The 25,582-nt window shown below is 42.2% G+C and overlaps 1 protein-coding gene across 2 annotated transcripts in view; it reads left to right on the top strand.

Moving 5' to 3' along the window:
* rgs17 (regulator of G protein signaling 17) overlaps window positions 1–25,582 on the top strand; it is a 52,148-nt gene that overhangs the window by 1,503 nt on the left and 25,063 nt on the right. The window contains exons 2-3 of one of the 2 annotated variants that reach the window (XM_071409452.1): window positions 9,085–9,219; window positions 24,394–24,524. In XM_071409452.1, the coding sequence (XP_071265553.1) occupies window positions 9,217–9,219; window positions 24,394–24,524 (134 nt within the window). In that variant the 5' untranslated portion in view covers window positions 9,085–9,216. Of the gene's footprint in view, window positions 1–9,084; window positions 9,358–24,393; window positions 24,525–25,582 lie in introns of both variants that reach the window. The other variant, XM_071409451.1, reaches the window with a different exon arrangement.

Here is a 25,582-nt window from a genome sequence, read left to right as displayed (position 1 = left end):
GCGGTGGGCGAAGTACATTGTCTACCGGTGTGCTAGCTAGCTACCTATCCTGCCTCCCACCTACTGTGTACTGGAGTCCTCCTAGCTAGCTAGCAAACAAGTTGCACACTGTCCTACGCTCCCACCTTCCAAACACCTGCCCTCGCCATCGTTAACAGAACTGCGGGAAAGCAGTGCCTGACAGGCAAGGGCAAAGGACACTGTCTACCGTTGGTCTAGCTAGCTAGCTAGCTACCTATCCCGCCTGCTGTGTACTGGAGTCCTACCTGCCCTTGCCGTCGTTCACAGAACTGTGGGAAAACAGTGCCTGACAGGTGGGGGCGAAGTACTCTTGTCTACCGGTGGCCTAGCTTAGCTAGCTACCGTTGTCGCCCCCTACTCCAGGCTGTATCACATCCGGCAATGATTGGGAGTCCAATTGGCGCACAATTGGCCCAGCGTTGTCCGGGTTTGTCTGGGGTAGGTCATCGTTGTATACAATAATTTGTTCATAACTGACTTGCCTAGTTAAATAAAGGTTAAATAAAAATAAATAAAATCAACATTTTGTCTCATCTGATATTTTAGTTAAAAGACTCAGGTAAAAAAATGAAATGAAATTTAGCAATATATCACATTACATCTTACTAATACATTTTAAGTAATTATGGCAAAAATATTTTGTCTGCTGGTAGATTTTTGTCATCTACCTACCACAGGTAGGACCAAAAAGTTAATTTTAGGCCCTGCTCTGAGCCCTTACCAAAATACAAAACATGGCGGACAATTTCTCTTGCCTCGGATCTGAAACCAATAGTAACCCCCAACTTCAATGACAGTTAACATAAAACAAAAATATGAATATGACATTGGCGCAGAGGAGGGCTTGCTAGCTAGCTACAGTCGCTTCGGTTTGATTCATATCAGCCGTTTTCTTATAAAACAGCTCAGCTAGCGAACTACAAATTCGCAACGCTAGCTAGCTATTGTTAGCTAGACTCGGGAGCTCATGGGGCCATAGACATAGGCTTCAGGAGCCAGTGGGTTATATATGATTCCACCATGGGCAACAACAACTGGCTACTAGTTTTCAGCCAAATGTTCAACTCCTAGCTAGTTTATCCAGTAGCCACCGCATTTAGAAGGATAGCTACAGACTGAAATGTAGCTGGCTAGCTAGCATGCTGGCTTACACTGGCCATGCAGTAGCCAAATAGCTAGCTAATCGTAGATGCCAAAAGACACAGATATCTAGCCTTGGGAGCTCATGGGCACACAGGCTACATTAGCCAACTGGTTAGACATGATTACACCACGGGCAACAATAACTGGCGACTGGTTTGTTTTCAGATAAATATTTTCAACTCTTCCAACATAGTTTATCCAAAGACCACCGCATTTAGGAGGATAGCTAATTACTGAAATGTAGCTTGCTAGATTTTTACATTTACATTTTTTGTAAGTTACTAGACTTCCAAGAGCAATTAGGGTTAAGTTCCTTGCTCATGGGCAAAGAAAGATTTTTCACCTAGTCTGCTTGGGGATTTGATCCAGGCAATAGCCACTAACTAATCGTATACGCATAACCCAAATGTATCAAAGAATAGTTAAACTTGCTCATATCAAGCGACACATACCAGACCATTTGTGGTAAGGTAAAAAATAATAATTAGTGGGCTCGTTTTTCAGACAATGAAACTAAAATAGATTGGTAGCTAGCTGGTGAGGCTTTCATTTATTTCCCAATTAATCTGGTGATCAAGCTGAAGCTGGGTTTCCCAAGTCGTTCGGTCAGTGCTAACTGCTCATGCCGGGGCACGAGCTAGCTAAACCGACGGCTCTGTAAAGCATCTTTGTGATGTCACACACTCAAGAGGGCTCAACCAATCACCCAATGGGTTATATCTCGAGACTCAAGAAATTGGAGAAGGGTGTAATTGCGGCCCACAATTCAGGGCGTTCCTGCATGTGGGCATTCCTGCATCTGCAGGAACCCTTCTTTATAATTCTATTGGTCAATTTTTAAGCTAAGACTCCAGTACACAGGCGGGAGGCAGGGACACTCCAGTACAGTGGGTGGCAGTAATGCACCATAATGTTGGGTGCCAACCTCCGATAAACCCCACAGAATAATAATAATAATTTTTTATTTAACCTTTCTTTAAATAGGCAAGCCAGTTAAGAACAAATTCTTATTTACAATGACGGCCTACCAGAAGGCAAAATACCTCCTGCGGGGACGGGGTAGGCCGTCATTTTAAATAAGAACTTGTTCTTAACTGACTTGACTAGTTAAATAAAGGTTATATATAAAAATAAAAACCCGGTCAAACCCTAACCCGGATGACACTGGGCCAATTGTGTGCCGCCCTATGGGACTCTCAATCACGGCCGGTTGTTATACAGCCTGGTATCGAACCAGGGTCTGTAGTGGCGCCTCTAGCACTGAGATGAAGCGCCTTAGACCGCTGTGCTACTCGGGAGCCCAAAAACAGCTGCCACTTTAAGGACGGGAAGTTACCCTGGTAACGGAGCTACTCAATTCCTGTCATGTGTGTCTGTGTGTGTGAGATTTTGGATCTGAGTAGTAGTAGACAGCATCTCTTCGCTATCATTTGAAGCAGCAAACTCAAACGAACAACAGACCTTGTGAACAAAACAAACCAAGAAACACGAGGACAAAGTCTCACTTTGTAGACTTTTGAGTAAATGTGACTAATTTCAGGAAAATAGGCGTATGTCGCGCGTCACTACTTTACAGAAGAGGCATTTGAACGTAAACAAGTATTTTAAACCTATTGTTTTTGTGTTTATACTTTTTCATAACGACAACGACAAGTTTGATGTCGGACAACAATAGAATGTTCATGATGTCACTGCAACAGCTGTCTACAAACATGTCGGTAGACGTACTATAAACCAGCCTTTAGTCTTGAGATCTGTTGTTGTTTAGGACACTCCTGTACTCAGTCTGTATAGCACATGGCCTCACATGTGAAGAAATGGGTGGGGCTAAGGCTTAAGAGGGTGTGAATGATGCTGAATGGGTGTAGACAAAGAAGAGCTCTCCAGTAGGTGTACCAAAAATATTCAAGAGACATTTTCTCATAAGTGGGGTTACAAGTTTATCAACTTTCAAAGCAGAATTGCTTTCCCATTGTTTGTCAACTGTAGTGTATGATAAACCATCTCTACTTTTATCCAATGTAAAAAAACACAATTTCAAATTTTGCTACAAAAGACCGAATCAGTTACAAATGAGTCAAACTTTTATGCCTGTGCGCAGCACCTCCAAAAATGACTATCAGCACAATGCACAAAGCTCCCTAGCCAGGCAGTTGTTCCTGTGTAAGGTGGGTGGGTTATAGATTCAAATTTCTTTGTGCGATTAGCAGCTATGAAACAAAACAGCAGAAATACTTTGAAAACAGCTAGTGCAGCATTGCTCTGCTATAAATCACAACTTGCACAATGTGCTCATACTTGACTTTTTACTCTATTTTTATTTGTAAATGTGGCTGTAATACTTGCACTGTAGAACCCTGCAAATTGACCACCCGCCTACGTGGCTGGTGAAATAGACATTCTTACCTGCCAATACCTAAATCTACCTGCATTTGGTGGGTGGCTTATGTTCATTTTATGCCCTGGCTCAGAGTGACAAATCACCCAACTGATATTAATGACTGCCTCCGTGTATCCTACAAAAGGAAATTTCACTTACAGGAGACGCTGATATGGCGAATCCCCTTAAGCCATTCTTATTGGGACAGGCAATGTAACATCCATAACGTTTTTATTTTTTAAACATGCCCCTTACATAGGATTGTCAGATTTGACATTACTGTTGATGTTATTTGTTTTGAGGCTGTTCTGCTCAGTGCTCCAGATCGTACAAGTTTGGAAAATGGACAATGAGAGGTTGTTGGCGAAGTCTAGAGATCTGTGATGATGAAAGATCTCTAGATTTATGATGTTGTATGATACCGTTGTAATCATTGACCATCAAAACATAGCCTAGATGTAGACATCACCTTTTCCGTTGATATCATGTTTGTTTCAGCAGATAGTAAGGAAAATGAATTGTCTGTTTATGGTGGAATAGAAAAATGTCCAGCAGAAGTTTTTTGCGATGGCTCCATAGCTGAAAATGTTTGGGCCCCAAACTTTGCAATTATTCCAAGTTTCATGCTTTTATAAAAATGTTTTTCACACATCGCCTGGACTAGTAGGCCTAACTGCCAGCCTATCACTCATATTGTAATGTTAGCTCTAATTCAAACTGTGATTTTGACTTTTAGATGTTGCTAGTCATTTGTTTCAATAAAGAATTGCAGAGCACCCCAAAACCTCAGCTCTTGATCTACTCAGAATACATTGCTGAATCGGGATGGGGCAGATGTAAACATTGTGCTTCTTTGTCATATTTTCAGAGTCTGTCTGAACAAAGCGTTAGGGTTGCGTTGCGTGACCATTAACTCTGAGGTTATACAGAAAATGTTAGATCATTGAAACTCCTACGTCCTCCCCGAAACGTATTCCCGCCCTTGAATACAGCCTATTTGAAAGAAAATTGGTGACACCATGTTAGCCAAGAGCTAGAGACCGTCCATGGGTTTCTCAAATTAGTATTTTGTAACTGCTCTAGATTGCAGGAAATGCAATTACAGGTGTTAAAAAAACACAAAAGTCTCAGTGTCCCTCCAGGCTAATAACTGAGGGCCTAATTGGTGGAACTTTAAAACTGTTCTGTATGTAGCCTATGTGGCTGTGCTTTAATTTAAGCATTAAATGTACTTGTGGGTCGTTCTATATTAATTCAATCACTTTTTGACCACACCCCTTGAGGAGTACCTGAGGAGGTAGTGTAGCATCAGCCAGTTGAAAACCAGCTAATCAATTCCTGTTACTTATGTCACCCCTGAAAACGCCCTACAGTCAGTCATACTTCATGTTGCATGCGCTTTGGTTGTTTGGCCATTTAGGTGAGCCTCGGTTTCAAGGTGAAGCGTTCATCAATTCTTGGCTTAAAGGGATAGTTCGGGATTCTGGCAATGAGTCAGATGAAATTGTGGATACCATTTTTATGTATCTGCTTCCAGTATGAAGGAAGTTAAAAAGTAGTTTCACGAGCCAATGCTAACTAGCGTTAGCGCAGTGACTGGAAGTTGCGCTAACGCTAGATAGCGACTTCTTTCAAACTGCACGCAGAGACATAACAATCCACAAGTTCATCTAACTCTGGGGAAGTAGATAAAGGGCCTCATTGTCAAAATCCCAAACTATCCCTTTAGGTGGATGTGTACAGGAATAGCTATTTGAACATTAAGCCTGTAGGCTAGGCCTAGTAGGCTATATTTTAATTTGGCCATTCTATGGGATGTGCTCTCCATTTTCCAGATTTTAATCAATGTTCATAGTAGCCTAACTAAAGACTGACTTACAGTAACTTTGAATTATTTATGGGTTAGCATATTATTGACATTAGTAAATCATACCAGATGTGAAAAAAAATGTCTGTCCATATTTCTAGATTGAGTTCTTAAGGGTGTGAGGGGTCGCCCCTCTTTAAGCAATGAGCACACCTTCACCATTGGCTAAGCTAAATGGTTGAACTGGCTGACTAAGCGGACCCACACAATGAATGGTTGGAAATGTGGTTGAACACTCAATTAGGCTAGCCACCACAACTTTAAAAAGTTGCTGCTACATCTCACTTATGGAAGATTCTCGTTGTTTAACACTGACTGACTAAGCTACCGTAAATCATTCAATTACAATGGAAGAAGGAGACGTAAGGAGACATTTAGTGATTTGACCATTGGCGACTGGTTTGAATGCTCAAACTTCGCAATAACAAATTGGAAGATGGAAGCTGTCGCTAGCCATAGATAGACCACCACCAACTCGCTGTATAGAAAGCAATGATGTGAATCCTCTGTTGGGGCTGTGGAGAGTTCCTGGGGATGTGAATCCTCTGTTGGGACTGCGGAGAGGTCGTTGGGATGTGAATTGTCTGTTGGGACTGCGGAGAGTTCCTGGGGATGTGAATCCTCTGTTGGGACTGGGGAGAGGTCCTGGGGATGTGAATCCTCTGTTGGGACTGCGGAGAGGTCCTGGGGATGTGAATCCTCTGTTGGGACTGCGGAGAGGTCCTGGGGATGTGAATCCTCTGTTGGGACTGCGGAGAGGTCCTGAGGATGTGCAGCAGCTTGTTTCTGTATTGTCATTGTTAGCAGAGCCTTTACTTCGGCTACCATTTAAGGTTTTATCTTCCTTCTTTTTTTAGCTAGCCATAGATAGACCACCACCAACTCGCTGTATAGAAAGCAATGATGTGAATCCTCTGTTGGGGCTGTGGAGAGTTCCTGGGGATGTGAATCCTCTGTTGGGACTGCGGAGAGGTCGTGGGGATGTGAATCCTCTGTTGGGACTGCGGAGAGGTCCTGGGGATGGGAATCCTCTGTTGGGACTGCGGAGAGGTCCTGGGGATGTGAATCCTCTGTTGGGACTGCGGAGAGGTCGTGGGGACGTGAATCCTCTTTTGGGACTGCGGAGAGGTCGTGGGGATGTGAATCCTCTGTTGGGACTGCGGAGTAGTCCTGGGGATGTGAATCGTCTGTTGGGACTGCGGAGAGGTCGTGGGGATGTGAATCCTCTGTTGGGACTGCGGAGAGGTCGTGGGGATGTGAATTGTCTGTTGGGACTGCGGAGAGTTCCTGGGGATGTGAATCCTCTGTTGGGACTGCGGAGAGGTCGTGGGGATGTGAATCCTCTGTTGGGATTGCGGAGAGGTCCTGGGGATGTGAATCCTCTGTTGGGACTGGGGAGAGGTCCTGGGGATGTGAATCCTCTGTTGGGACTGCGGAGAGGTCCTGGGGATATGAATCCTCTGTTGGGACTGCGGAGAGGTCGTGGGGATGTGAATCGTCTGTTGGGACTGCGGAGAGGTCGTGGGGATGTGAATCCTCTGTTGGGACTGCGGAGAGGTCCTGGGGATGTGAATCCTCTGTTTGGACTGCGGAGAGGTCGTGGAGATGTGAATCCTCTGTTGGGACTGCGGCTCTCAGAGGTCCTGGGGATGTGAATCCTCTGTTGGGACTGCGGAGAGGTCCTGGGGATGTGAATCCTCTGTTGGGACTGCGGAGAGGTCCTGGGGATGTGAATCCTCTGTTGGGACTGCGGAGAGGTCCTGAGGATGTGCAGCAGCTTGTTTCTGTATTGTCATTGTTAGCAGAGCCTTTACTTCGGCTACCATTTAAGGTTTTATCTTCCTTCTTTTTTTTCTTCCTTCTTTTTTTTTTTAAAGGAGTGGGGCAGTCCCACTCTTCACGTAGGTCTATTTTTTGTTTATTGAATATTAATGAACTAGAGAGGAAGGATAGAGGAGAGGGTTGCTGAAATAGCCAGATTCTAAAGTTTTAAGTTCCTCGGCGTACACATCACAGACAAACTGAAATGGTCTACTCACACAGACCGTGTGGTGAAGATGCCTCTTCAACTGCAGGAGGCTGAAGAAATTTGGCTTGGCACCCAAATCCCTGACAAACTTTTACAGATGCACAATCGAGAGCATCCTGTTGGGTTGTATCACAGCCTGGTACGGCAACTGCATCGCACTCAACCGCAAGTCTCTCCAGAGGGTGGTGCGGTCTGCACAACGCATCACCAGGGGCAAACTACTTGCCCTCCATGACACCTACAGCACCCGATGTCACAGGAATGACAAAAAAGATCATCAAGGACATCAACCACCTGAGCCACAGCCTGTTCACACCGCTACCATCCAGAAGGCGAGGTCAGTACAGGTGCATCAAAGCTGGGACCGAGAGACTGAAAAACAGCTTCTATCTCAAGGCCATCAGACTGCTAAACAGCAATCACTAACTCAGAAAGGCTGCTGCCTACTTTGAGATCCAATCACTGGCCACTTTAATAAATGGATCACTAGTCACTTCATACAATGCACTCTAAATAATGCCACTTTAATAATGTTTACATGTCTTACATTACTCATATCACGTGTATATACTGTATTTTATACCATGTACTGCAACTTGGCTATGCCGCTCGGCCATCACTCATCCATATACGTACATGTACATACTCTCATTCACCCCTTTTGATTTGTGTGTATTAGGTAGTTGTTGGGGAATTGTTAGATTACTTGTTAGATATTACTGCACTGTCGGAACTAGAAGCACAAGCATTTCGCTACAATCGCATTAACATCTGCTAACCATGTGTATGTGACAAGTAAGATTTGATTTGATTTTAAACCCATGCTGCTGTGGTATAGGCTATGTATTCTGGAGGCAGCGGCCCAGACCACTAAACTTCCCTAGGCCACTAGGCCCTGTTTCCTGACCAAGCTAATTTTGACTTGTGAGTATATGTAATAATGTCTTTATTGTGGACCTCCTGAGCCTCTGACACAGATCTCGGCTAGGCAGGGTAGTGTACAGTGGCCCTCCCCAGGCCATGTTAGAAACCAGATGAGGAAGTGTCTCTGTTTGTAGTTGTCAAGGAGATGACAATCTAGACCTCTGCCGTCATGTGCTTGCAGTAGTTTTGCAGTTGTACATACTGTAGGCCCATGCTATAGCTAGTTTAAAAGCCTAAAACTGTAGAACACAAACTCACGTGATATACTGTCCATAACAGTCACTTTTGAAAACTGTTGGGATATATCCTACATTATGCACAGTGGTAAGAAACAGACTTAGATTTTTGGTGGACTTTACTATTTTGTTTTATATAATAGGCTACTCCAAATCACCAAAAAGAGGTGAAAAGTAAGCCTAATTTAGGGGTGTCAAACTACATTCCTGGAGGGCCGTGTGTCTGCTTGTTTTGTTGTTCCCTTTCAATTAGTTTCCAATTAAGACCTAAACAACCTGGTGAGGGAAGTTCCTAATTAATCAATGACCTTAATTATTCAAGTACAGGGGAGGAGCGAAAACCCGTAGACACACGGTCCTCCAGGATGTTTTTTTGACACCCCTGGCCTAATGCTTTAGTGGCACAAGATCAAAGGTTAATATAAACCCACTGTCTGTCTGTACAATATTACAATGCACTGTATTTCTCTTTTGTGTTTTTCAGATGGTATATTGTTGCTCCCCTTGCGGTCAACACTGCAAATGATCCACCCACTGAGTCCCTGAACTCTGCTGAGACCCAGGCGGAAACCGTTGTCCTCCTTATCCCTCCTCACTTCCTGGCCCTCCGTCAGGGATGGTGAGAACAACAATACTACCCTGTAGACACACCCTAGTGCTTTACTTCTGAACCCACCCAAGTTCAACCAACCACTTACCTCAACGCCATGATTCACCTGCCTGGTCTGTCTGTGGAAGCAACTGACTAATATTTATGGTAGGTTACTTAGGACAGATTTCCAATACCTTATAGTAGTGAATGTGACTGTTAAGTTTCATAAAGTTTTATCCGTACATCATTGAAAGAAATTCAGTATGTTACGACCGTAAAACTTAAATTAATAGCCCAGGCGTTTATTTGCTTAAATCACTTAACACAGCAGGCGCTTGCTTATTAGAGACAGCCTTCTACAGTGCCTTCAGAAAGTATTCATACCCCTTGACTTACTCCACATTTCGTTGTGTTACAGCCTGAATTCAAAATTGATGAAATATTTTTTTTTTCTTACCCATCTATACACAATACCCCATAATGACAAAGTGAAAATATGTTTTTAGAAATTGTAACAAATGTATTGAATTTCAAAAACAGAAATATGTCATTTACATAAGTATTCACACCCCTGAGTCAATACTTTGTAGAAGCAGCGATTACAGATGTGAGTCTTTCTGGGTAAGTCTCAAAGAGCTTTCCATACCTGGATTTTGCAACATTTGCCCATTATTCTTTTAAAAATTCTTCAAGCTCTGTCAAATCATTGCTTGACAACCATTTTCAGGTCTTGCCATAGATTTTCAAGTAGAGTTAAGACAAAACTGTAACTCGGCAGCTCAGGAACATTAACTGGTAGTTAATTCAAAAATCATGTTAAACACTGTTATTGCACACAGAGTGAGTCCATGCAATTTATTATGCGACTTGTTAAGCACATTTTTACTCCTGAACTTATTTAGACTTGCCATATCAAAGGAGTTGAATACTTACTTGACTCAAGACATTTCAGCTTTAAATTTTTTTAATTAATTTGTAAGAATTTCGAAAAACATAATTCTACTTTGACATTATGGGGTGTTGTGTGTAGGCCAGTGACAAAGAAATCTACATTTAATCCATTTTAAATTCAGGCTGTAACACAACAAAATGTGGAAAACGTCTAGGGGTGTGAATACTTTCTGAAGGCACTGTATTTGAGCCAAGTGTCTCTTTCCTTAATGCACACAGCGTTTGCTAATTTGCATAGTTCATTGTTTCTAATTTGCGTAGTTCATTGTTTAATTCCAGCATTCACTTCCAGCATTTTAATACATTTCCTCATTTCCTGCACTCATGTGTTATCATTTACACACTGTGTCATGTTTCTTTTGTCTTAGTATGTCTCTATAAAAAAATATAAGCAACTTTTCCTTGACAGAATAATTATTCACCACTTTGACTAGAGGTCGATTGGTAGGTTTCTAGGGGTCTACTCCCAAAGTTGTTAACTGGCAAGCAAAAAAACAGTCATCTAGCATTTCTCAGCTGTTAGCAGCCAATGGCTAGCAGTTTCTTACTGGCGATTAAAAACGGATGATTGCCATAATTCTGTCTAGTCGTTACTGAATTATTTAATGTAACAAATCAAACATTAAACCTTGTAAACAATTCATGGTAATACATGTGAACCTCGTAAACAATTCATTTAGACCATGCGTTTATTTGAAATGTGCGTTCATTTGCCGAAATGTGTACCGTTGCCAGGCTATTTATAGAGACAGGCGGCAATTTCAGACTAGGCGTTTAATACCTTTTTTGCACTATTGGTTAGAGCCTGTAAGTAAGCATTTCACTGTCAGGCACCTGATGTATTCGGCGCACGTGACAAATAAACTTTGATTTGATTGAAGTTTTACAGTATTTGAATTCTCTGAATTCTCTTCAGCTGTACGCATCAGACAGACGTAGACTAATTTATTCTGACAGTCACAGCATAAATGTAGTAGATCTAATTTAAGGCTTTTCTCTCTGGGTGGAGACTGGAGAGTGGCAGGCGGATGAGGATCCTCTTGTGCAGTGGGCCGTAACCCTTGCTCTGCATCACTGGCTGCTGCGTTAGAACGGCTAGGACCATGAGCTGTTAGTATTGAATAAATTAGCCTTACATTTAAAGAGAGTCATATTTGCCATTGAACAAAATTATGTGTGCCTCTGCTGTATTTTGTGCCACAGCAAGATCAAAGGACAGTACATTTCCCAAATGGCTAATATAATAGAATTTCTCCTCACTGTAGTTCGACAATAGAATTAAAATAAGAAATTAATCCTGGCCAAAATGATGGCGATGCAGAATGAAAATTAGGTTCTTTGGCTAAGCCTATATTTGTCTTTCCACATGAAGGGATCCTTTATTTGCATTTCTTTTCAGTGGCTTGGACGTGTCCCCAGCTAGAACAAAGGTGTTTGTCACTGTATTTTGCATCAATGTGCATGTTTTCCACCGGTGGAAGGTGAATAACCGATGGCTGCTCAAGTGGCCAACTCAGGATTTGCATGTTTGGTTTATTGGTCCATATATGATCCCTATCATGGATGTCAAAGTGAAGGCCACAGAGAGAGAGAGAGACAACATTCTCACTGTTCATTGTTAGTGTCCATAAATACGGAGCAAAAGTTGAATGATGACTTTGCAGGTAAGACAATCCTTTATTTAATAGCTTTGGGATTCAAGAGCAAAGTTTAAAAGTAGTGAAATGAAGTAGAATCACAGGAGAGATCAAATGAGAGCAGAGAAGACATTTATTTTTTAAGGTTAGCCAACATGTACCATCTACAGTCCTTGGGGCCCGTGTTCCACACCCAGATTGTGCAGAATGTTCTTTATTAACCTGTCATAATTATTATAATTATATTAATAATTATCTGTTCTTTGGGATTGATTGAAACAAGCATTATTGTACCATTCATTACCAGGATGTTAATAATCGTGGTGATAGTAACCATTCTCTGAAATAAGTACCAGAAAGAATCCAATGTTAGCACATATTTTCAAAATTGCGCCTCTTATTTCCTAGGGATGTTCCCAATAGGCAATTTTTTTTGTTTTTTCGGGGGTAGATAGATTGTAGCTCACATCAATGTAATTGTCCTCATCATTTCCAATCCCCCAAATATTTTTGGGTAAAATAAAAATATATACTGTACCAGTCAAAAGTTTGGACACACCTACTCATTCAAGGGTTTTTCTTTATCTTTACTATTTTCTACATTGTAGAGTAATGGTGAACACATCAAAACGATGAAATAATGCAATCCTGTAGTAACCAACCAAATGTTAAACAAATCAAAATATATTTTATATTTTAGATTCTTCAAAGTAGCCACCCGTTGCCTTGATGACAGCTTTGCACACTCTTGGCATTCTCTCAACCAGCTTCACCTGGATTGCTTTTCCTCACTCTCCAGTCCAACTCATCCCAAACCATCTCAATTGGGTTGAGGTTAGGTGATTGAAGAGTCCAGGTCATCTGATGCAGCACTCCATCACTGTCCTTCTTGGTCAAATAGCCCTTACACAGCCTGGAGGTGTGTTTTGGATCATTGTCCTTTTGAAAAACAAATGATAGTCCCACTAAGCGCAAACCAGGTGGTATGGCGTATCGCTGCAGAATGCTGTGGTTGCCATGCTGGTTAAGTGTGCCTTAAATTCTAAATAAATCACTGACGGTGTCACCAGCAAAGCACCATCACACACCCTCCTCCATGCTTCACGGTGGGAACCACACATGTGGAGATCATCCGTTCACCTACTCTGCGTCTCACAAAGACACGGCGGTTGGAACCAAAAATCTCAAATTCGGACTCATCAGACCAAAGAACAGATTTCCACCGGTTTAATGTCCATTGCTTGTGTTTCTTGGCCCAAGCAAGTCTCTTCTTGTTATTGGTGTCCTTTAGTAGTGGTTTCTTTGCAGCAATTCGAGCATGAAGGCCTGATTGACGCAGTCTCTGAACAGTTGATGTTGAGATGTGTCTGTTACTTGAACTCTGTGAAGCATTTATTTGGGCTGCAATTTATGAGTCTGGTAACTCTAATGAACTTATCCTCTGCAGCAAAGGTAACTCTGGGTCTTCCTTTCCTGTGTCGGTTCTCATGAGAGCCAGTTTCATCATAGCGCTTGATGGTTTTTGCGACTGCACTTGAAGAAACTTTAAAAGTTCTTGAAATTTTCCGCATTGACTGACCTTCATGCTTTAAAGTAACGATGGATTGCTGTTTTTTTTGCTTATTTGATATTTTCTTGCCATAGTATGGACTTGGTATTTTACCAAATAGGGCTATCTTCTATATACCACCCCTACCTTGTCACTACACAACTGATTGGCTCAAACACGTTAAGAAGGAAATAAATTTCACAAACAAATTTTTAACAAGGTACACCTGTTAATTGAAATGCATTCCAGGTGACTACCTCATTAAGCTGGTTGAGAGAATGCTAAGAGAGTGCAAAGCTGTCATCAAGGCAACGGGTGGTTACTTTAAAGAATCTCAAATATAAAATACATTTTGCTTTGTTTAACACTTTTTTTGGTTACTACATCTTTATTTTTGTATTTATTTTACCTTTATTTAACTAGGCAAATCAGTTAAGAACAAATTCATATTTTCATTGACGGCCTAGGAACAGTGGGTTAACTGCCTTGTTCAGGGGCAGAACGACAGATTTTTACCTTGTCAGCTCGAGGATTTGATCTTTCAATTTTTTTTTATTTTTTTTTATATAGCCCTTCGTACATCAGCTAATATCTCGAAGTGCTGTACAGACACCCAGCCTAAAACCCCAAACAGCTAGTAATGCAGGTGTAGAAGCACGGTGGCTAGGAAAAACTCCCTAGAAAGGCCAAAACCTAGGAAGAAACCTAGAGAGGAACCAGGCTATGAGGGGTGGCCAGTCCTCTTCTGGCTGTGCCGGGTGGAGATTATAACAGAACTATGCCAAGATGTTCAAAAATGTTCATAAGTGACAAGCATGGTCAAATAATAATCATGAATAATTTTCAGTTGGCTTTTCATAGCCGATCATCAAGAGTTGAAAAACAACAGGTCTGGGACAGGTGGCGGTTCCATAACCGCAGGCAGAACAGCTGAAACTGGAATAGCAGCAAGGCCAGGCGGACTGGGGACAGCAAGGAGTCACCACGGGCGGCAGTCCCGACGCATGGTCCTAGGGCCCAGGTCCTCCGAGAGAAAGAAAGAGAGAAGGAGAAAATTAGAGAGAGCCAAGATTTTCAAAATGTTCATAAATGACAAGCATGGTCAAATAATAATCAGGAATAAATCTCAGTTGGCTTTTCATAGCCGATCATTAAGAGTTGAAAACAGCAGGTCTGGGACAGGTAGGGGTTCCATAACCGCAGGCAGAACAGTTGAAACTGGAATAGCAGCAAGGCCAGGCGGACTGGGGACAGCAAGGAGTCACCACGGCCGGTAGTCCCGACGTATGGTCCTAGGGCTCAGGTCCTCCGAGAGAAAGAAAGAGAGAAGGAGAAAATTAGAGAGCGCCAAGATTTTCAAAATGTTCATAAATGACAAGCATGGTCAAATAATAATCAGGAATAAATCTCAGTTGGCTTTTCATAGCCGATCATTAAGAGTTGAAAACAGCAGGTCTGGGACAGGTAGGGGTTCCGTAACCGCAGGCAGAACAGTTGAAACTGGAATAGCAGCAAGGCCAGGCGGACTGGGGACAGCAAGGTGTCATCATGCCCGGTAGTCCTGACATATGGTCCTAGGGCTCAGGTTCTCAGAGAGAAAGAGAGAACGAAAGAATTAGAGAGAGCATACTTAAATTCACACAGGACACTGGATAAGACAGGAGAAGTACTCCAGGTAACCAACTGACCCTAGCCCCCCGACACATAAACTACTGCAGCATAAATACTGGAGGCTGAGACAGGAGCGGTCAGGAGACACTGTGGCCCCATCCGAAGAAACCCCCGGACAGGGCCAAACAGGAAGGATATAACCCCACCCACTTTGCCAAAGCACAGCCCCCGCACCACTAGAGGGAAATCCTCAACCACCAACATTACAATCCGGAGACAAGGCCGAGTATAACCCACAAAGGTCTCCACCACAGCACAAACCAAGGGGGGGCGCCAACCCAGACAGGAAGATCACGTCAGTAACTCAACCCACTCAAGTGACGCACCCCTCCTAGGGACGGCATGAAAGAGCACCAGCAAGCCAGTGACTCAGCCCCTGTAACAGGGTTAGAGGCAGAGAATCCCAGTGGAGAGAGGGGAACCGGCCTGGCAGAGACAGCAAGGGCGGTTCGTTGCTCCAGAGCCTTTCCGTTCACCTTCACACTCCTGGGCCAGACTACACTCAACCATATGACCTACTGAAGAGATAAGTCTTCAGTAAAGACTTAAAGGTTGAGACCGAGTCTGCGTCTCTCACATGGGTAGGCAGACTGTTCCATAAAAATGGAGATCTATAGGAGAAAGCCCTGCCTCCCGCTGTTTGCTTAGAAATTCTAGGGACAATTAGGAGGCCTGCGTCTTGTGACCGTAGCGTACGTATTGGTATGTACGGCAGGACCAACTCGGAAAGATAGGTAGGAGCAAGCCCATGTAACGCTTTATAGGTTAACAGTAAAACCTTGAAATCAGCCCTTGCCTTAACAGGAAGCCAGTGTAGGGAAGCTAGCACTGGAGTAATATGATCAAATTTCTTGGTTCTAGTCAGGATTCTAGCAGCCGTATTTAGCACTAACTGAAGTTTATTTAGTGCTTTATCCCGGTAGCCGGAAAGTAGAGCATTGCAGTAGTCTAACCTAGAAGTAACAAATGCATGGATTAATTTTTTTGCATCATTTTTGGACAGAAAATTTCTGATTTTTGCAATGTTACGTAGATGGAAAAAAGCTGTCCTTGAAACAGTCTTGATGTGTTCGTCAAAAGAGAGATCAGGGTCAAGAGTAACGCCGAGGTCCTTCACAGTTTTATTTGAGACGACTTTACAACCATCAAGATGAATTGTCAGATTTAACAGAAGATCTCTTTGTTTCTTGGGACCTAGAACAAGCATCTCTGTTTTGTCCGAGTTTAAAAGTAGAAAGTTGTCAGCCATCCACTTCCTTATGTCTGAAACACAGGCTTCTAGCGAGGGCAATTTTGGGGCTTCACCATGTTTCATTGAAATGTACAGCTGTGTGTCATCCGCATAGCAGTGAAAGTTAACATTATGTTTTCGAATAACATCCCCAAGAGGTAAAATATATAGTGAAAACAATAGTGGTCCTAAAACGGAACCTTGAGGAACACCGAAATGTACAGTTGATTTGTCAGAGGACAGACCATTCACAGAGACAAACTGATATCTTTCCGACAGGTAAGATCTAAACCAGGCCAGAACTTGTCCGTGTAGACCAATTTGGGTTTCCAGTCTCTCCAAAAGAATATGGTGATCGATGGTGTCAAAGGCAGCACTAAGGTCTAGTAGCACGAGGACAGATGCAGAGCCTCGGTCTGACGCCATTAAAAGGTCATTTACCACCTTCACAAGTGCAGTCTCAGTGCTATGATGGGGTCTAAAACCAGACTGAAGCATTTCGTATACATTGTTTGTCTTCAGAAAGGCAGTGAGTTGCTGCGCAACAGCTTTTTCAAACATTTTTGAGAGGAATGGAAGATTCGATATAGGCCGATAGTTTTTTATATTTTCCGGGTCAAGGTTTGGCTTTTTCAAGAGAGGCTTTATCACTGCCACTTTTAGTGAGTCTGGTACACATCCGGTGGATAGAGAGCTGTTTATTATGTTCAACATAGGAGGGCCAAGCACAGGAAGCAGCTCCTTCAGCAGTTTAGTAGGAATAGGATCCAGTATGCAGCTTGAAGGTTTAGAGGCCATGATTATTTTCATCATTGTGTCAAGAGATATAGTACTAAAACACTTAAGTGTCTCTCCCGATCCCAGGCCCTCGCAGAGCTGTGCGGATCCAGGACAGCTAAGCCCTGGAGGAATACGCAGATTCAAAGAGGAGTCCGTAATTTGCTTTCTAATGGTCATGATCTTTTCCTCAAAGAAGTTCATGAATTTATTACTGCTGAAGTGAAAGCCATCCTCTCTTGGGGAATGCTGCTTTTTAGTTAGTTTCGCAACAGTATCAAAAAGAAATTTTGGATTGTTCTTATTTTCCTCGATTAAGTTGGAAAAGTAGGATGATCGAGCAGCAGTGAGGGCTCTTCGGTACTGCACGGTACTGTCTTTCCAAGCTAGTCGGAAGACTTCCAGTTTGGTGTGGCGCCATTTCCGTTCCAATTTCCTGGAAGCTTGCTTCAAAGCTCGGGTATTTTCTGTATACCAGGGAGCTAGTTTCTTATGACAAATGTTTTTCGTTTTTAGGGGTGCAACTGCATCTAGGGTATTGCGCAAGGTTAAATTGAGTTCCTCAGTTAGGTGGTTAACTGATTTTTGTCCTCTGATGTCCTTGGGTAGGCAGAAGGAGTCTGGAAGGGCATCAAGGAATTTTTGTGTTGTCTGAGAATTTATAGCACGACTTTTGATGCTCCTTGGTTGGGGTCTGAGCAGATTATTTGTTGCGATTGCAAACGTAATAAAATGGTGGTCCGATAGTCCAGGATTATGTGGAAAAACATTAAGATCTACAACATTTATTCCATGGGACAAAACTAGGTCCAGAGTATGACTGTGGCAGTGAGTAGGTCCAGAGACATGTTGGACAAAACCCACTGAGTCGATGATGGCTCCGAAAGACTTTTGGAGTGGGTCTGTGGACTTCTCCATGTGAATATTAAAATCACCAAAAATTAGAATATGATCTGCTATGACTACAAGGTCTGATAGGAATTCAGGAAACTCAGAGAGGAACGCTGTATATGGCCCAGGAGGCCTGTAAACAGTAGCTATAAAAAGTGATTGAGTAGGCTGCATAGATTTCATGACTAGAAGCTCAAAAGACGAAAACGCCATTTTTTTTTTTGTAAATTGAAATTTGCTATCGTAAATGTTAGCAACACCTCCGCCTTTGCGGGATGCACGGGGGATATGGTCACTAGTGTAACCAGGAGGTGAGGCCTCATTTAACACAGTAAATTCATCAGGCTTAAGCCATGTTTCAGTCAGGCCAATCACATCAAGATTATGATCAGTGATTAGTTCATTGACTATGACTGCCTTTGAAGTGAGGGATCTAACATTAAGTAACCCTATTTTGAGATGTGAGGTATCACGATCTCTTTCAATAATGGCAGGAATGGAGGAGGTCTTTATCCTAATAAGATTGCTAAGGCGAACACCGCCATGTTTAGTTTTGCCCAACCTAGGTCGAGGCACAGACACAGTCTCAATGGGTATGGCTGAGCTGACTACACTGACTGTGCTATTGGCAGACTCCACTAAGCTGGCAGGTTGGCTAACAGCCTGCTGCCTGGCCTGCACCCTATTTCATTGTGGGGCTAGAGGAGTTAGAGCCCTATCTATGTTGGTAGATAAGATGAGAGCACCCCTCCAGCTAGGATGGAGTCCGTCACTCCTCAGCAGGTCAGGCTTGGTCCTGTTTGTGGGTGAGTCCCAGAAAGAGGGCCAATTATCTACAAATTCTATCTTTTGGGAGGGGCAGAAAACAGTTTTCAACCAGCGATTGAGTGCTGAGACTCTGCTGTAGAGCTCGTCACTCCCCCTAACTGGGAGGGGGCCAGAGACAATTACTCGATGCCGACACATCTTTCTAGCTGATTTACACGCTGAAGCTATGTTGCACTTGGTGACCTCTGACTGTTTCATCCTAACATCGTTGGTGCCGACGTGGATAACAATATCTCTATACTCTCTACACTCGCCAGATTTAGCTTTAGCCAGCACCATCTTTAGATTAGCCTTAACGTCGGTAGCCCTGCCCCCTGGTAAACAGTGTATGATCGCTGGGTGATTCGCTTTAAGTCTAATACTGCGGGTAATGGAGTCGCCAATGACTAGGGTTTTCAATTTGTCAGAGCTAATGGTGGGAGCCTTCGGCGTCTCAGACCCCGTAACGGGAGGAGTAGAGACAAGAGAAAACTCAGACTCAGACTCCGACTCGCTACATAATGGGGAGAACCGGTTGAAAGTTTCTGTCGGCTGAATGAGCGACACCGGTTGAGCATTCCAACAGCATTTCCCTCCAGAAGCCATGAGAAAGTTGTCCGGCTGCGGGGACTGTGCGGGGGGATTTATACTAACGTTACTATCTGTACTTACTGGTGGCACAGACGCTGTTTCTTCCTTTCCTACACTGAAATTACCCTTGCCTAACGATTGCGTCTGAAGCTGGGCTTGTAGCACAGCTATCCTCGCCGTAAGGCGATCGTTCTCCTGTATATTATGAGTACAGCGACTGCAATTAAAAGACATCATGTTAATGTTAGTACTTAGCTTCGGCTGTTGAAGGTGTTGACGAACCATGTCCAGATAAAGCGTCCGGAGTGAAAAAGTTGAATGAGGGAAGAAAGTTGCGATGGAAAAACTAAAAATATAAACGGTAATTAAAAACAAAACAAAAAAACCTTTCGGATACTAGTCCAACGCTCTAACCACTAAGCTACCTGCCGCCCCGATGATTCCATATGTGTTATTTCATAGTTTTGATGTCTTCACTATTATTCTACAATGTAGAAAATAGTAAAAAATAAAGAAAAACCCTTGAATGAGTGTCCAAACTTTTGACTGCTACTGTACATACATATACATACGTATATTATATATACACTACTGTTCAAAAGTTTGGGGTCACTTAGAAATTTCCTAGCTTTTGAAAGAAAAGCACATTTTTTGTCCATTAAAATAACATAAAATTGGTCAGAAATACAGTATAGACATTGTTAATGTTGTAAATGACTATTAGCTGGAAACGGCTGATTTTATTTATAATTGAATATCTACATAGGCGTACAGAGGCCCATTATCAGCAACCATCACTCCTTTGTTCCAATGGCACGTTGTGTTAGCTAATCCAAGTTTATTGTTTTAAAAGGCTAATTGATCATTAGAAAACCCTTTTGCAATTATGTTAGCACAGCTGAAAACTGTTGTTCTGATTAAAGAAGTAATAAAACTGGCCTTCTTTGGACTAGTTGAGTATCTGGAGCATCAGCATTTGTGGGTTCGATTACAGGCTCAAAATTGCCAGAAACAAGGAACTTTCTTCTGAAACTCGTCAGTCTATTCTTGTTCTGAGAAATAGCCAAGAACGTGAAGATCTGGTACAATGCTGGGTACTACTTCCTTCACAGAACAGTGCAAACTGTCTCTAACCAGAATAGAAAGAGGAGTGGGAGTCCCCGGTGCACAACTGAGCAAGAGAACAAGTACATTAGAGTGTCTAGTTTGAGAAACGTACACCTTACAAGTCCTCAACTGGCAGCTTCATTAAATAGTACCCGCAAAATACCAGTCTCAACGTCAACAGTGAAGAGGCGACTCCGGGATGCTGGCCTTCTTCGCAGAGTTGCAAAGAAAAACCCATATCTCAGACTGGCCAATAAAAAGAAAAGATTAAGATGGGCAAAAGAACACAGACACTGGACAGAGGAACTCTGCCTAGAAGGCCAGCATCTCGGATGCCAGCATCCCGGATGCCAGCATCCCAGCATCTGTACTGTTTCCTTTGTTAAAATGGACTCTTTTGACCTAAATTGCTTTTGTTTTAGAGATGAGTCCTGAATTGCATGGCCTCTAAAGGCACATTTAAAAGTGTCCCGTACAGGAAGGGGATCTGCTGTACCTATGTTATGTTGGAAAAAGTCAGTTATAAATTATTCTGTCCTAGTTAAAAACAGTTATCATCCAAAAGGCTTTGATTAAATTTCCAATATCCTCGCCCACGTGGAAATGCTGTAAGAGTAATGTATATGCCAATTATCTGATTGTCCGACCGCATTCTGTCCCTTATCAACACTTTTTAAACTTTTGGTGCCAGAGAGAATGACATAAGAAAGTAGTCAAGACGACTAGTTTGATTGAGCCTCCACCATGTATATCTCACTAGGTCAGGATATTTAAGCCTTCATATGTCCACTAGTTCCAATATATCCATGACATTCGGGATTTCCTTAAGTGGATGAAGGTGATATCCTTTACGGTCCATAGAGGTATTTAAAACTGTATTATAATCTCCCACCATAATAATAGTTTTGTATTGCTTGTAGGGTTGATCAATTGGGGCGGCAGGGTAGCCTAGTGGTTAGAGCGTTGGACTAGTTGGACTAGTAACCGAAAGGTTGCAAGTTCAAATCCCCGAACTGACAAGGTACAAATCTGCCATTCTGCCCCTGAACAGGCAGTTAACCCACTGTTCCTAGGCCGTCATTGAAAATAAGAATTTGTTCTTAACTGACTTGCCTAGTTAAATAAAGGTAAAAAATATATATATATATTATATATATTTTCAAAGAAGCGTGGATCATCATTATTTGAACCGTAAAGGTTAATGAGCCATATCTGTTTATGGTCCAATAACATATTTAAAATCTACCTTGTTTGGACAATTTGCACATTCTGATAAAAATTACTGTTAATTAATATCCTCACCCCTTTTTGAATTTCTTTGCACATAGGAGAAATATATTTTGCCCCCCCCCAGTCCTTTTTCCACACAACTTCATCTAAAATTGTTGAATGAGTTTCCTGTAAACAATAGATATTGTATTCCTTCTCTTTTAGCCAGGTAAATGCTGATCGTCTTTTCTCATTATCTGCTAAGCCATTACAATTTTAACTGGCTATCATATTTTTATTGATTGATTGAATGTGCTTGATTGTCTAAGGCTTGATTGTACTGGAGTGTTCATTCACTCAATAAAGTTTTGCCATATGTCAGTGTCCACTGCCTAAAGTAGGTTAATGCCTTTGTACTCTACATTTATTGGGTTTCACAATGGTGGTATTGCACACAGCTATTGCACTGCAACCTTTAGGCTAGCTTATGTCCACTTGTTTACTCCCCTTCACACATATAGGCCTAGTAGGCTATAGACAGGCCCTTGGTTTGTGCTCCTTGTCATAGGGGACCAACATAATATGTTTCTTTGCTCGGTCACATGCCTTTGCACCTGGATGTAGTTACAATGATATTCAGTTGAAGTCATTAAAACTCGTTTTTCAACCACTACACAAATGTCATGTTAACAAACTATAGTTTTGGCAAGTCGATTAGGACATCTACTTTGTGCATGACACAAGTAATTTTTCCAACAATTTTTTTCAGACAGATTATTTAACTTCCAAAGTTGTAGCAAAATGGCTTAAGGACAACAAAGTCAAGGTATTGGAGTGGCCATCACAAAGCCCTGACCTCAATCCTATATCACAATTCCAGTGGGTCAGAAGTTTACGTACGCTAAGTTGACTGTGCCTTTAAACAGCTTGGAAAAGTCCAGAAAATGATGTCATGGCTTTAGAAGCTTCTGATAGGCTAATTGACATCATTTGAGTCAATCGGAGGTGTACCTGTTGATGTATTTCAAGGCTTACCTTCAAACTCATTGCCTCTTTACTTGACATCATGGGAAAATGAAAAGAAATCAGCCAAGACCTCAGAAAAAGAATTGTAGACCTCCACAAGTCTGGTTCATCATTGGGAGCAATTTCCAAACACCTGAAGGTACCACGTTCATCTGTGCAAAGAATAGTACGCAAGTATAAACACCATGGGACCACGCAGCCGTCATACCGCTCAGGAAGGAGACGCGTTCTGTCTCCTAGAGATGAACGTACTTTGATGCGAAAAGTGCAAATCAATCCCAGAATAACAGCAAAGGGCCTTGTGAAGATGCTGGAGGAAACGGTTATTAAAGTTTCCACAGTAAAACGAGTCCTATATCGACATAACCTGAAAGGCCGCTCAGCAAGGAAGAAGCCACTGCTCCAAAACCGCCATAAAAAAGCCAGACTACGGTTTGCAACTGCACATGGGGACAAAGATCGTACTTTTTGGAGAAATGTCCTCTGGTCTGATTAAACAAAAATAGAATTGTTTGGCCATAATGACCATTGTTATGTTTGGAGGAAAAAGATGGAGGCTTGCAAGCCGAAGGACACCATCCCAACCGTGAAGCACGGGGTGGCAGTATCATTATGTGGGGGTGCTTTGCTGCAGGAGGGACTGGTGCACTTCACAAAATAGATGGCATCATGAGGAGGAAAATTATGTGGATATATTGAAGCAACATCTCAAGACATCAGTCAGGAAGTTAAAGCTTGGTCACAAATGGGTCTTCCAAATGGACAATGACCCCAAGCATACTTCCAAAGTTGTCGCAAAATGGCTTAAGGACAACAAAGTCAAGGTATTGGAGTGGCCATCACAAAGCCCTGACCTCAATCCTATAGACAATTTGTGGGCAGAACTGAAAAAGTGTGTGGCACTCACAGCAGACCCTTAATGTAGCACAGACTGAGCATCTTCTGCTCATGTGTAAGGACATGTGAGACCTCACACATCTTCCTCCCTCAGTGTTTACTGTATGTGTACGGTCTGTGTGTACTGTGTGTGTGTACTGTGTGTGTGTGTGTGTGTGTGTGTGTGTGTGTGTGTGTGTGTGTGTGTGTGTGTGTGTGTGTGTGTGTGTGTGTGTGTGTGTGTGTGTGTGTGTGTGTGTGTGTGTGTGTGTGTGTGTACCAATCTCTTGCTCACACAGCAGAGCAGATTTGTCAAGGTGCCAAGCAAGGCCAGCTCCAGGAGGGAATCCTCTGTCTCATTCTTTCACCACCTCTTTCTATCATTCTATCTATTTTTCTCTCTCCATCCTCGTCCTCTATCTTTCTCTTTGGGCTTGTGCAACTGAAAATGTTCTATGTTAGCCTCTGAGTATGAATATCAATATTGTTGAATTTAATTCATTTTGGGTAACAGACATATACAACAAAATGTACAATGTGGACCCAGAGGATATCACTTGAAAGTATTAATTAAATGTATTGTTTCCAAAGTGGTCCTTGATGGTTGTTGACATGGTTTGACTGTGATTGCCACACACACAATACCTTGTTTTAAAATGTTATTTTGTTGAAGTTATAAAAAGTTGACCGCAAGAATGAGTGGCAAAGATAAATGGGGCAAATTTAGAAAACAACCAGTAAAAGAAATACCTTTTCACATCTCTATTGATTTCTGTATGAAATTCACCTGGTTCATGTTCTCTCAATGTTGTGATATTCATACATCTATGAGGAAGATGGCATAGTTCTTAACCAATGTGTTTGGATTTCGTCCACAGCCCCGAAGTTTAAGCGGAGTTGATATGAGAAAACGGCAGCAGCCACACATTGAAGGACCTCCCCAGGCGCCTGGCCATCCAAGACCCAACAACTGCTGCATGTGCTGGTGTGGTTGTTGTAAATGCCTCTGGTACGTCAATCCTCGCTTTCTGTTTACTTACCCCATGTCTCCCCATATTCAAAGGGCTATGGCTGTCTAAATGCCCTTTAAAATTATGAGACATTATGTTTAGATTTTCCTGAAATACAGACAGAAAAAAGCACCTGGTCGTATTACCTTCAAGACCACATCCCTTTCAATGTTTTTATATTAGTGGGGGAAAGTATTATAGACTGTAGTTATCAGCACTTTAGGCCAAAATAACCAATACTCGTACATTTGTAATTATTGTCGTTATTCACCCAATGTTTAGGCCGATCACATTGTTTAGAGATTAAAGTAATGAATGCTGAAAGACTGTAGGTCTGCAGGTAAAACATGACTCGATGCTTGAAGTCTTTTTCCCCTCATAGTTTTCAGTTCTATGGGTGCATAAACATTGTTTATCAGACCAATTATCTGATGCCTGGGAAAAGGGTGAGTTTAGGAAAAGAGACTCCCATATACAACTATATGATTACTACTTTTCACGTTTCCGTGGAGAAAACGGCAGGGGCGCATTAGCTTTTAATAATCAGCATTTTCACAATTCTGACCATCAAAAAAATCTGCATTTTAACCATTTCACCGGCATTTTATATTGAAAGTCAGTGTTTGTGCTTGTTTGCTTCAATAGAGTCATCAGGGGCGTGCAACTATAGTTTTTCTTCACACTAATTAAATTAATGCAACACATTTGGTAGAAAATAGCATGGTTTTCATCAGATGACTATAAAAGTGCAACACTATTTGGCTAGCAGCCACACATAAGTAAATTAGCTTACAATGAAAAAGTATGGTATTTTTTGCAGTTCAACGTCTAGTTTTGATTTATATTTCGTTGAGTTGTCAACTAACATCAATCCAATGTGAAATCAAGAAAGAAATGCAGCATGTCATTGGATTTTGGTTAAAAGTTGGTAAATAAAGGCGAAATGCCCTTACATGTTGACCACACCACTCGCGTGCGTCGCAGGCGCATGTTATTCAATCATTTCACCCACACTGATGGTGTGTCAACGAGAGTCTGTGTAACCAGGCACTAAAAT

This window comes from Salvelinus alpinus, chromosome 7, assembly GCF_045679555.1.
Source record: "Salvelinus alpinus chromosome 7, SLU_Salpinus.1, whole genome shotgun sequence".
Lineage (NCBI taxonomy): Eukaryota > Metazoa > Chordata > Actinopteri > Salmoniformes > Salmonidae > Salvelinus > Salvelinus alpinus.
This window is presented reverse-complemented; position numbering and strand designations above follow the sequence as displayed.